Consider the following 14149-nt stretch of genomic DNA (forward strand, 5'->3'; position numbering starts at 1 on the left):
GCAGTGAGATTCCTGAAGTTTCATGCACACGTTGCTTATTTTTTTATATATTATTTTCTTATTTGCAATGGATTTAAATCTACACCCAATCCACAATAAAAACGCATGTAAAAAAAAAACGCACTTATTTTATGCTGAAGTTTTCCAGCCAAGAGATGTAGAAATGGTGCAGAAATTTCTGCAGCAAACACTTAACATTGCGTTTTTGTTGTGTTTTTCTTCTGCCCGGTCCTGTGACACTAAGATTTGCTAGTGCCGGTGAAGTGAATGGATTTCCTTAGTCTCATTTTTCATTTGCAGATTTCAACTGTACTAAGTGGGGGAAAATCTGCATATAAAAATGCAGACAAAAACGCATTAAAAATGCACGGATTTTATGCGTAATTTTCCTGCCACCACAAGGATTTACAGTAGACCTTCCTCCTGCAGATCCTAAACGTGTGCACATACCCTTAGACCTGATGAGGCTGGTGTACTGAAAATCCACATCAGAATGACTGTAATCCAGATTTAAGATGAGCATTTTATTACGGCCTCTTCCCACCCAGCCTGACTGACAGCTGCAACTTGTAGTGAGCAGTGTGAGATCTCAGCAGCAGCAGGGGAGGTGGGACACTGAGGAGCTGTCAATCAGATTAGGTGGGAGTATACTGAGTTAAACACATTTTATACACTATAAGGCTATGTGCACACGTCAGGATTCTTTGCAGAAATTTCCTGAACAAATCTGTACTTTTTCTGTAGGCAATCCGCATGCGTTTTCTTTGCGTTTTTCTCTCGTTTTTGTGCGTATTTTTTGTGTTTTTTTCCGGAGCTTCCCAATGCATTAAAATAGCGGGAAATCGGCGAAAAATACGCAAAATTAATGCTGCGTTTTTTACCGCGATGTGTTTTTTTCGCGGAAAAAATGCAACATGTGCACAAAATTTCCAGATTGCATTCTATTAATAGGATGCTTAATGGATGCGTTTTTTTCATGGTTTTATCGCGTTTTTACAGCGAAAAAAACGCAAAAAAATCCGGAACGTGTGCACACAGCCTTATATGGTCTTTTTGACACTGATTATTTGCTTTAAAGGGAACCTGTCACCCCCAAAATCGAAGATGAGCTAAGCCCACCAGCATCAGGGGCTTATCTACAGCATTCTGTAATGCTGTAGATAAGCCCCCAATGTATCCTGAAAGATGAGAAAAAGAGGTTAGATTATACTCACCCAGGGGCGGTCCCGCTGCGGTCCGGTCCGATGGGCGTCGCGTTCCGGTCCGGGGCCTCCTATCTTCATAGGATGATGTCCTCTTCTTGTCTTCACGCTGCAGCTCAGGCGCAGGCGTACTTTGTCCTCCCTATTGAGGGCAGAGCAAAGTACTGCAGTGCGCAGGCGCCTGGAAAGGTCAGAGAGGCCCAGCGCCTGCGCACTGCAGTAGTTTGCTCTGCTCTCAACAAGACAGACAAAGTACCCCTGCGCCGGAGCCACAGCCTGAATACAAGAAGACAACGTCATCGTAAGAAGATGGGAGGCCCGGACCGCGACGGGACCGCCCCTGGGTGAGTATAATATAACCTCTTTTTCTCATCTTTCAGGTTACATCGGGGGCTTATCTACAGCATTCCAGAATGCTGTAGATAAACCCCTGATGCTGGTGGGCTTAGCTCATCTTCGATTTTGGGGGTGACAGGTTCCCTTTAAATACACAATGTTTATCAATCCTACAAGATCTGTTTTCTAATATTGTGAAATCTAAGACAGATCTGCTTCACGGCAGAGATAACATAGGGCCCTTTTACAACAGCTGACAATAAACTGAACAAGTAACAATACACATTCACGGTTATTGGCCGGCGAACAAGTAAAGATTTGTCTGAAGGGCCTCAACACATTGTTCATGTAGGCCCAAAAATAATAGTTGTCGGCAGCACATCTCCCTGTGTAAACAAGGGATGTGCTGCCGACAATATGCAAACTGTTTGGGATCAGAACAATCATATTAATAATTGTTGGTGCGCCCATGCAGTGTGCTTCAGCCTGTGGAAAACTGCCTTTGGTCTTGCCCTGATCGACATGTCGCATGGTTGATTGGTGTGTATTAACAAAAGACTGTATGAAATGACCGGACGTGTACATAAAAGATATATGGTCACTCACTGAGCCCTTTCACAAAAGCATAAAAGGTTGGTCTATCAATATTTTAGTTTTGCTTGACTAAGAGACCAGATAAAATGGACTGATCTCAACAGGAGCCTATTACACAATATACCGTACTCTTTTGCATATGATTTGTAAAAAATAAATTGTCTGAAGGTTCATTGCCTGCACAGTTGGTGACTCATATGCATTCCAGTCCTAGATTGGAGGCCATTAGGAAACACACGAACTCCGATGTAGATGAAGACGTTTTCAATTGTAGAACACAATTTATTTTCCCTAATCTTAGTTTTTCAATTTTTGGTTTAACACCTTCCCCACACCACAACACACATTTATGCACAGGAGGAAGCAGTTCTCACACTGTGCTGTGAATGGCCAAACTTGAGAATGTAGTGAAAAACAGTGTGTGTGTGTGTAATTATATATATATAATATATATATATATATATATATATATATATATATCTATCATATATGCGTGTGTGTGTATACATATATATACATCTACTATATAATTGTCTAAGGGTCACTTCCGTCTGTCTGTCGCGGTTATTCGTTCGCTGATTGGTCTCGCCAGCTGCCTGTCATGGCTGCCGCGACCAATCAGCGACGCGCACAGTCCGGAAAAAAATGCCCGCTCCTTACTCCCCGCACTCACTGCCCGGCGCCCGCATACACCCCTCCGGTCACCGCTCACACAGGGTTAATGCCGGCGGTAACGGACCGCGTTATGCCGCGGGTAACACACTCCGTTACCGCCGCTATTAACCCTGTGTGTCCCCAACTTTGTACTATTGACGCTGCATATGCGGCATCAATAGTACAAAATGTAATGTTAAAAATAATAAATAAAAAAACAAAAAACCTGCTATACTCACCCTCTGTAGTCCGCTGAGCCGCTCGCGCGCCCGCCATCTTCCGTTGCAGGTTGCGGTGGCAAAGATGGTCTGGCAGAAGGACCTGCCATGACATCACGGTCATGTGACCGCGACGTCATCACAAGTCCTGCTCGCCTGCGCGGAAAGGACCTGACGTGACGTCACGGTCATGTGACTGCTACACGGTCATGTGACCGCGACGTCATCACAGGTCCTGCACCTCAGACCAACCCTGGGACCGGAAGCTGCCGTGGACTACAAGGGGCTCTCGGAAAGGTGAGTATATGTTTATTTTTTATTTTTTAACCTGTGACAAATGTGGCAGGGCAATATACTACGTGACTGGCCAATACACTACATGGCTCTGTGCTGTATACTACGTCACTGGGCAATATGCTACATAATTGGGCAATATACTACGGCGCTGAGCAATATACTACGTCGCTGGGCAATATACTACGTCGCTGGGCAATATACTACGTGACTTGGCAATATACTACGTGCCTGGACAATATACTACGTGGCTGGGCAATATACTATGTGGCTGGGCAATATACTACGTGACTGGGCAATATACTACGTGGACATGTATATTCTAGAATACCCGATGCGTTAGAATCGGGCCACCATCTAGTCTACTATATAATTGTCTAAGAGTCACTTCCGTCCTTCTGTCTGTCACGGTTATTTGTTCGCTGATTGGTCTCGGCAGCTGCCTGTCATGGCTGCCGCGACCAATCAACGACGCGCACAGTCCGGAAGAAAATGGCCGCTCCTTACTCCCCGCACTCACTGCCTGGCGCCCGCATGCACCCCTCCGCTCACCGCTCACACAGGGTTAATGCCAGCAGTAACGGACCGCGTTATGCCGCGGGTAACGCACTCCATTACCGCAGCTATTAACCCTGTGTGACGCAAGTTTTTTACTATTGACGCAGACTATGCAGCGCCAATAGTAAAAACATCTAATGTTAAAAATAATTAAAAAAAATAAAAAATGATTATATACTCACCTACGCCGCCTTTCCCGCTCCTCGCGATGCAGCCGGCACGTTCCGGTAGCACGGATGGTCTGGCAGAAGGACCTGCCATGACGTCACTATCATGTGACCACGACGTCATCACAAGTCCTGCGTGCCTGCGCGGAAAGGACCTGCCGTGACGTCACGGTCATGTGACCGCGACGTCATCACACCCTGGGACCGGAAGCTGCCGCCTGCACCCCACACAGGCGACAGTACTACAACGCGCCTGCGGAAGGTGAGTATATGTTTATTTTTTATTTTTTTAACCTGTGTCATACGTGGCTGGGCAATATACTACATAGCTGGGCAATATACTACGTCACTGGGCAATATACTACGTCACTGGGCAATATACTACATAGCTGGGCAATATACTACATAGCTGGGCAATATACTACGTGGCTCTGTGCTGTATACTACGTCACTGGGCAATATACTACGTCACTGGGCAATATACTACGTCGCTGGGCAATATACTACGTCGCTGGGCAATATACTACGTCGCTGGGCAATATACTACGTCGCTGGGCAATATACTACGTCGCTGGGCAATATACTACGTCGCTGGGCAATATACTACGTGGCTCTGTGCTGTATACTACGTCACTGGGCAATATACTACGTCACTGGGCAATATAATACGTAACTGGGCAATATACTACGTGGCTGGGCAATCTATTACGTGGCTGGGCAATATGCTACGACACTGGGCAATATACTACGTGGACATACATATTCTAGAATACCCGATGCGTTAGAATCGGGCCACCATCTAGTGTATGTATATATATATATATATATATATATATTTATTAAGATTGTAGTAGCATCGTACGCAGTGAAGAGGCAGTGACCCACAAAGTTCCAACACAAAATCTATTTAATGTGTTTCCTCACAGCATTAAAGTCCAATTCACGCAAATGCATGTCACTTCAGTGTATATTATCAATGTTCAGTTCATAGCAATACATATCATATGGCTTTAGATTTGCAGTCCCTAAACAGGCCAGACTTCCCTTGTCCAGTTTTCCTGGGCGACCGCACGCCATATTACTGTTTCCATACACACAGCCTCATATGTTGCAGACACTACACACGCCAGCCCCCTCTGACTAGATCCCGTGGGTGTCCTGCATCACTGTATCACAGTCTCTTACAGTCTCTGTACTCACACAGCCGTACACAGCCCAGTATATCCTCTGGATAGCAGCCGGGCACCATATCCACCTGTTTGCAATTGTTACACATGCTAGTCCTCTTTCGGGCACAGGACATCCACCTCTGGGCACAGGACTGTCCACATCCGACTCCTTCGAGCACAGGACATCCACCTCCGAGACCAGTACCATGGACGACTTGCATTGCTGTATACGCTGTGGGTGCCAGGCTATTCAAATGCCCTGGGTGCTGGCTCCGCTGGCCTGTGCCTCCATGCACTCAGCCAGCGCTCTGCAGGCCTCTGCTCTGCACACCAGCACACACCAGACTGACACTAATGTGCACTACAACACCTGACACCTCACCTGGCACACCCGTACCTCTTACTGCAGGGCTTTTAACATACACAAACATGTGGCCTTCAGCCACATGGAAAACCCGAATGACACCTATGGACTTCATCCGTCTGCATGCACAACCTGGGGAGCACAAACAGCGCCCCCTAGCTGTGACAGGGGTCACTGCCTCACGATATGAATATGTATGTGTGTATGTGTATATATATACACATACACACAAATATATATATATATATATATATATATATATATATATATATATATATATATATATATATATATATATATATACACACACACATATACATACACACACACATACATACATATACATACATATACACACACATACATACATACATACATACATACACTGTCATTACCCATAAGTTCCACAATATATTGATTTTTTAAAGAGAGAGATCCATCTAGGATGGCAAAAATAATGTGGTCTTACCTGGAGGACATCTGACACAGGGATCGAAGGGACGGAGCTGGCATGAAGTTTAAGGCGGAATTATAACACAATAGAAGGAAGGACAACACTTCAAACCTGGAGGTAAATAGATATAGTATTGTCACTACAGGAGCCCAATAAAGTAACCAAACAATATTCCTTAGCGGCCGGTCTTTATGTCAAGTTTATATTTTTATGGATCTTTAGGATGTATGCCGGAACAGAAAGGTCCTGAATAGTGATGAGCGAATGTGTTCAGATAAGGTGTTATCTGCGCATGCTCGAGTGCTAACAGTGTCTTCGGCGTACTCAAATGATATGTTCAAGTCCTCGTGACTGCACATCAAGCAGCTGTTTCGACAGCCGCAACACATGCGGGGATTGCCTAATAGATAATCTATGCATGTGTTGCAGCTGTTCCAACAGCTGTGGGAACTCTCACATATTTTTCCAAGCACACCAAAGTCGCTCGGTTAACACCTGAGCATGCTCAGATAACACCTTATCCAAGTATGTTCACTCATCACTAGTCTTGACCATCACACTAGACAAGGTAATAGGGCAGAATTGTGAAACAGAGGCCTAAGTAGTGTACTTTTGGCCTCAATCGGAAGGTATACACCAGAATATCTTAAAAAAAAAAAAAAAAAAGTAGACAGTCAACAATGCCATTTCATGCTGCAAGGTCCAATGAAAAAGGTTTATGATAAACACCCAATTGTGATGGCTGTCACTGTATTGCAGCTTTCATAGGCATCCGTTAAAAGTAATGTGTCATCACATAATTACCTATTGTTTAAAAGGGATTCTGCCATCAGGATTTCACCCCAAAAAGTATTAATATGCAAATGTAGCTCTTTGAAAAAAAAAAGTGCAGTGATATCTTTACTTGGTCAGTCCATTCCTTCTTTACTGAGAAATCAGCATTTTAATTCATATGCAAATGAAGCTGAAGAACTACTGTGAAGCCTTTGTCACTCCAGCTCTATTCCCCGCCCAGCACCGCCTTCTCTTGTTTGACTAACTGCTCCTTTTCCTGAAGTCACCCAGCATAAAGGTTAAGCAGGAAGAGGCAGCGATGGGTGGGGAATAGAGCTGGAGTGACAGACGCTTCCGATCTTAAAGCCTCATATTAATTCAAACACTGATTTCTTAGTACCGGAGGAGGATTGGTCATGTAAAAGGTATTGCTGGACTTGTTTTTAAAGCGCTACATGCGAATATAATTTGGGTGCTATCCGGTAAATAAATATTTCTGGGGTGAATGCCTGCTGACAGATTCCCATAGTAAATATATGATATATGTCAATTTTCACACAGGTCACTAGGCCTAATATGGGGCTCATACTGCCGACTTTTCAGCAGCATGGAGATGAGGAAAAACAGACCGTCTCTGACCCAAGTGAGTGTAAACCGTGCACGGGGAATAGACTGCCAATGTGAGATCCCCAATAATTGGCCATAATCAAAGTAGTAAATAATTAACCAACATTTGGGAGGAATCTGGAGTGGTCGGGTGAAAGCAACATTTAGGCCTCACCAGAGAGGCATGTTGTGCCTGGATTGGCTGCTGCACATTACAGGTGTCACACCTGGACCCACTGGTTCTGATGGACAGAACTTCCAGCAGACTATGGGAGTGCTGTGCTGTGAGTCCTGCAGACACTGCCAGGTGTCACTGCCCTTATGGTAGAAATGCTCATCTGAATGCAACCTGACAACAAAATAATGAAATATGAAGATTCACCCATTTATAAAAACAGAAGTATTTTTTAAAATTAATCTAATTTTCCATTTGCAGCTTTTGATCCATTTCATAAATCCATAATAACAAAGCGTCTGTGAGTACGGCTTCCCATAGAAGAATAGTAGTAACACTAGACATCCTTATTCCTATAGACCGTACACAAACAAAAGGGGTCTCAGCACACAATGCCAGACAGGAGACGAATTGCTTTTGTCTGAAGTGCTCCGTTTCCATAATCACCGCATATAAATGCAGATCAAAATTGCCTTTGATAACCGGTCTCCTGCAATGTACTGACAGGTGTGAAGCGCTGCTCCGCTGAGAGGAGAAAGCCAGCCCTAGCCTCAGCTAAATGTACAGTTTGCTTTTCTAGACCAAAATAAAATCATGATCGCAATCGATCATTGCACAGTATAAATATAAAAACAGTATTTGAAATGTTAACTGTTTTGATGCCACAAGAACAACATTAAAGAGTCACTTTGGTGTTTAAAGACTGTGGACAAATTATTTTTACATACGTTAATGGTAACCTTCAGATAATAAAATTGTGGAGTCTCAGTCTGCATCTTCCTTAATTTTCAGACATCTCAGGTTTGAGATTTTGCAGGAGTGTCTCTCAGTAATATAGGCTGCTTGCGAGTGTCTCTCTTAGGCTACTTTCACACTAGCGTCGTTTGGATTACGTCGCAATGCGTCGTTTAGGAGAAAAACCGCATCCTGCAAAGTTGTCTGCAGGATGCGTTTATCCCCATAGACTTACATTAGCGACGCATGGCCACACGTCGCATCCGTCGTGCGATGGATGCGTCGTGTTTTGGCGGACTGTCGGCAAAAAAAACCTCTGCTCCCTCCTCCCCGGACCTTACAATGGGGCAGCGGAAGAGTCGTAAGAATGCTTCCGCTGTCCACGTCGGGCATTATTTTCACAACGCCGGTCAGCAAGTCAGGCCAACGAATAGCGACGGCCCCGTGCCGACGCTAGTGTGAAAGCAGCCTTAGGCTAGTTTCACACTTCCGTTTTTTTGAATCCGTCACAATGTGTTGGCGCGACGTATCGACGGATGCGTCAAAAATAGTGAAAAACGGATGCAACGCATCCAGTATTTCGACGGATCTGCTAGACGGTTCCGTTGAAAAACTGGATCCGTTGCATCCGTTTTGTCCGTTTTTACCATCCTTTTTTTGACGGATCCGTTTTTCCATGCCTAAAAATGGGAGTCTCCAAAATGTAATTGGCTACTGGAAAATAGGGAAACCAATATATTGACTGGCTGTCTTCAGGCTGGCAGGAGTCTTTTGGGGGTGACGCCCCAGGCCAGGTTTATGTAGATTTGAGGCCTGTCTGGCCAATTGGCTACAAATTCCTGATTCTGAGCATGCTCAGTGTAAAAAAACGGATTCTAGCGCTGGATTCCATCATACGACGTGTCACGACGGATCCTGCGTCCATAGGCTTCCATTCTAGACAACGACGTATGCCGCAGGATCCGTCGCGACACGTTTTCCCGACGCAGACAAAAAACGTTAGGCTACTTTCACACTAGCGTCGGGCCGAGGTTCCCGACGCTAGTGTTGTCTCCGCCGCACAACGGGGGCAGCGGATGCATATTTCCAGCACATCCGCTGCCCCATTGTGAGGTGCGGGGAAGTGCGGGGAGGTGGGGGCGGAGTTCCGGCCGCGCATGCGCGGTTGGAAAAAGCGGACCGTCGGGAGCAAAAAACGTTACATGTAACGTTTTTTGCTCCCGACGGTCCGCCACAGCACGGCGCAACCGTCGCACGACGGTTGCGACGTGTGTCATTGCGTCGCAAATGCGTCGCTAATGTTAGTCAATGCCGAAAAAACGCATCCTGCAAGCACTTTTGCAGGATGCGTTTTTTTCGGCAAAACGACGCATTGCGACGTAATGCAGTTAACGCCAGTATGAAAGTAGCCTTACATAGAACGTATTTTCCAGACGACGGTCCGCCAAAACACGACGGATCCGTCGCACGACGGATGCGACGTGTGGCCATCCATCACTAACACAAGTCTATGGGGAAAAAACGGATCCTGCGGGCACATTTGCAGGATCTGTTTTTTTTCCCAAAACAACGCATTGCAACGGATCTGAAAAGATGGAAGTGTGAAAGAGGCCTTAGCAATATAGGCTGCCTGTGATATCCGTGTGTGTCCAGATTACTGAGGTTTTCAGCAGCTAACATAGCAGCATAGCTTCTATCCTGCACTTATTTACTACTCTTCATGTGCTTTCCTCCTTTTCTACAACCAGTTTTCTCTGCCCTCCTTGGGACTTTGCATGCTTTCTTCCCTGTTGAGATTTGATGAAAGCCAAGTGCAACACATGCTGCTACAACCACTGGTAAAAATTATGGAATCACCGGCCTTGGAGGATGTTCATTCAGTTTTTTAATTTTGTACAGAAAAAAAAAAAAAAACAGATGACAGACATGGCATACAACTAAAGTCATTTCAAATGGTAACTTTCTGGCTTTAAGAAACACTAAAAGAAATCAAGAACAAAAAATGTGGTAGTCAGTAATGGTTACTTTTTTTAACCAAGCATAGGGGAAAAATTATGGAATCACTCAATTCTGAGGAACAAATTATGGAATCACGCTGTAAATTTTCATACCCAAAAATAACACCTGCATCAAATTAGATCTACTCGTTAGTCTGCATCTAAAAAGGAGTGATAACACCTTGGAGAGCTGTTGCACCAAGTGGACTGACATGAATCATGGCTCCAACACAAGAGATGTCAATTGAAACAAAGGAGAGGATTATCAAACTCTTACAGGGTAAATCATCATGCAATGTTGCAAAAGATGTTGGTTGTTCACAGTCAGCTGTGTCTAAAATCTGGACCAAATACAAACAACATGGGAAGGTTGTTAAAGGCAAACATACTGGTAGACCAAGGAAGACATCAAAGCGTCAAGACCAGAAACTTCACGCAATATGTCTCCAAAACAGGAAATGCACAACAACAAAAAAATGAGGAACGAATGGTTGGAAACTGGAGTCAAAGTCTGTGATCGAACTGTAAGAAACCGCCTAAAGGAAATGGGATTTACATACAGAAAAGCTAAACAAAATCCATCATTAACACCTAAACAGAAAAAAAGAAGGTTACAATGGGCTAAGGAAAATCAATCATGGACTGTGGATGACTGGATGAAAGTCATATTCAGTGATGAATCGCGAATCTGCATTGGGCAAGGTGATGATGCTGGAACTTTTCTTTGGTGCTGTTCCAATGAGATTTATAAAGATGACTGCCTGAAGTGAACATGCTAATTTCCACAGTCATTGATGATATGGGGCTGCATGTCAGGTAAAGCCACTGGGGAGATGGCTGTCATTACATCTTCAATAAATGCACAAGTTTATGTTGATATTTTGGCCACTTTTCTTATCCCATCAATTGAAAGGATGTTTGGGGATGATGAAATCATTTTTCAAGATGATAATGCATCCTGCCATAGAGCAAAAACTGTGGAAACATTCCTTGAAAAAAAAGACACATAAGATCAATGTCATGGCCTGTAACTAGTCCGGATCTCAATCCAATTGACAATCTTTGGTGGAAGTTGAAGAAAATGGTCCATGACAAGGCTCCAACCTGCAAAGCTGATCTGGCAACAGCAATCAGAGAAAGTTGGAGGCAGATTGATGAAGAGTCCTGTCTGACACTCATTAAGTCCATGCCTCAGAGACTGCAAGCTGTTATAAAAGCCAGAGGTGGTGCAACAAAATACTAGTGATGTGTTGGAGTGTTTTTTTGTTTTTCATTCCATAATTTTATCCTCAGAACTGAGTGATTCCATAATTTTTTCCCTATGCTTGGTTAAAAAAAAAAAGTAACAATTACCGACTACCACATTTTTTGTCTTGATTTCTTTTAGTGTTTCCTGAAGCCAGAAAGTTGCCATTTGAAATGACTGCAGTTTTGTGCCATGTCTGTGATCTGTTTTTTTTCCTACAAAATTAAACAACTTGATGAACATCCTCCAAGGCCGATGATTCCATAATTTTTGCCAGGGGTTGTATAAACACCTAACACAGAGAAGTGGGAAAGGGAGCAGAGAGAGCAATCAACTAGGAGCTGAAAGATTTGTATCAGTGTTGCAAAAGCAGGCAGCTAAGAACTCACAGACACAATGCAGCCGCAAACTGGGAGAAAATCTTAATAAGGCTGTGTGCACACGTTCAGGATTTTTCGCAGTTTTTCGTTATAAAACTACGATAAAACCGCAAAAAAAAGCATACATTAAGCATCCTATTATTAGAATGCAATCCGCAATTTTTGTGCACATGTTGCATTTTTTTCCGTGGCGGAATCGCATTCCAGAAAAAAAAGCAGCATGTTCATTCTTTGTGTGGAATCGCGGGGATTCCACACACACAGGAATGCATTGATCTGCTTACTTTCTGGATGTGGCTATGCCCACTGTTATGATCCGATGACCTTGGAGCCGCATGGGACTTTCTCAGGAGTAGGTGGAACCTGTACTGACCGCAAACCCTAAACTGTCACCGCAACTAGAATTAGCCGTGGGGTGTACCTAACACATCCTAGACACCTCGACACAGCCGGAGGACTAAATACCCCTATAGATGGAAATGGGAATTCTATCTTGCCTCAGAGCAGAACCCCAAAGGATAGGCAGCCCCCCACAAATATTGACTGTGAGTATTAGAGGAAAGACACACGCAGGCAGAAATCAGGATTTAGCAAAAGAGGCCACACTAGCTAAATAGGAAAGGATAGAATACTAAGCGGTCAGTATTAAAACCCTAAAAATATCCACAGCAGATAATACAAAAATTCCACCATCTAACTAAAGACATGGAATGTATACCTGCATCTCCTGAGAATCCAACTTGACTGAAATATCCGAACACAGTCTAAGATGGACAAGAAAAAAAACACTGAATAGTACTGAATTGTAAAGCACACATCATGTGTGCTGTAGAAACAAAAACCAGACACTTATCTTTGCTGATTTGGCAGCAGGGCAGAAGGAACCAGACAGAGATGCAAAACCCCCAAGAAAAATGGACAACTGGCAAGGGCTAATGAATCCTGCACACCTAAATATCCCAGTCAGAGCTGCAATCAGCAGGGACACCTGCCCAGGATTGCAACCCAGGGACAACTGCATTACTACCAACAACCACCGGAGGGAACCCAAGAGCAGAATTCACAACAGCCCACCATGCGGGAAGTAAGCGGATCATGTGCGGTTGGTACCCAGGGTGGAGGAGAAGAGATTCTCCTCCAGGCCCTGGGTACCATATACCAGTAAAAAAAAATTATTCATAATAAAAAATCGTGATATTCTCACCTTCCGGAGGCACCGGCAGCCTTCACGCTCCTCGTGATGCTTCCGTTCCCAGAGATGGTTTGCGGCAATGACCTGTGATGACGTGGATCTCGCGTGATGCTACGTTATCTGGGGTCATTGCAGCGAGGCATTACTGGGAACGGAAGCTGCCGGGAGCATCACAGGAAGGCTGCGGGGGACGCCGGAAGGTGAGAATATCACTTTTTTTTTTTTTTTTTTTAAACATTAGATCTTTTTACTATTGATGCTGCATAGGCAGCATCAATAGTAAAAGTTGGTCACACTTGTCAAACGCTATGTTTGACAAGTGTGACCAACCTGTCAATCAGTTTTCCAAGAGATGCTACAGATCGCATGGAAAATGCTAGCATTCTGCAACCTAATTACGCTTGTAAAACGCTAGTGTATGCAAATTCCGCATGCGTTTTACCAGCGGCACAGTTGCGGAACTTCCGCGGAAATTTCCTCGTCAATTCCGGACGTGTGCACATAGCCTAAAGGCCATTTAGTTAGATGGTTACAGCGAAGCTGCAATCTGGATATTACAACACTAACTAACGGCATGTGACTGAATAGCCTGTAATCCTTGTTACACCCATACCTTGCTTGCAGAATTTTATTTTGACATCTTATAGAAATCCAGGGTTAATGTTTTAGTTGCAAGTGCAGGGATGCTGGTGCTGCACTCTCAGCTCTCCTGCATCTCATCCTTTTCCCAGCTGGCCTCTGACAGACCGGTTAATCCTGTGTGCCTCCACCGCTTGAGATTTTGCAAAGGTGCTGTCATTTCCCCAAGGTCATCTCTTCAGTGTAGTCAGCGCATGCACAGTAAGTTCCTCAAGATGTTGCGAGACCCAGAACCTATTCATTGGCACTTGCGCCGCCCTCTCCGAGGAGACAATCTCACGCAGTGAAGGCGGGTCACCAAGACGAGGCAGACAGCAGCCGTGATAAAGGAAGATGCAGGAAATCTGGAAGTGCATTGCCAACGTACCTGCACTTCCAACTAAAACAACATCAAT

General features: G+C 44.4%; 1 protein-coding gene across 5 annotated transcripts in view; it reads right to left on the reverse strand.

Moving 5' to 3' along the window:
- HYCC1 (hyccin PI4KA lipid kinase complex subunit 1) overlaps positions 1–14149 on the reverse strand; it is a 118242-nt gene that overhangs the window by 27433 nt on the left and 76660 nt on the right. For all 5 annotated transcript variants that reach the window (XR_013216820.1, XM_077268750.1, XM_077268747.1 and 2 more), the window contains one exon: positions 6026–6121. Coding sequence is in view for 4 of the 5 variants with exons in the window: in XM_077268750.1 (XP_077124865.1) it covers positions 6026–6121 (96 nt within the window). In the remaining variant the exon portion in view is untranslated. The remainder of the gene's footprint in view (positions 1–6025; positions 6122–14149) is intronic.

The sequence above is a fragment of the Ranitomeya variabilis genome, chromosome 6, assembly GCF_051348905.1.
Source record: "Ranitomeya variabilis isolate aRanVar5 chromosome 6, aRanVar5.hap1, whole genome shotgun sequence".
Taxonomy (NCBI): Eukaryota; Metazoa; Chordata; class Amphibia; order Anura; family Dendrobatidae; genus Ranitomeya; species Ranitomeya variabilis.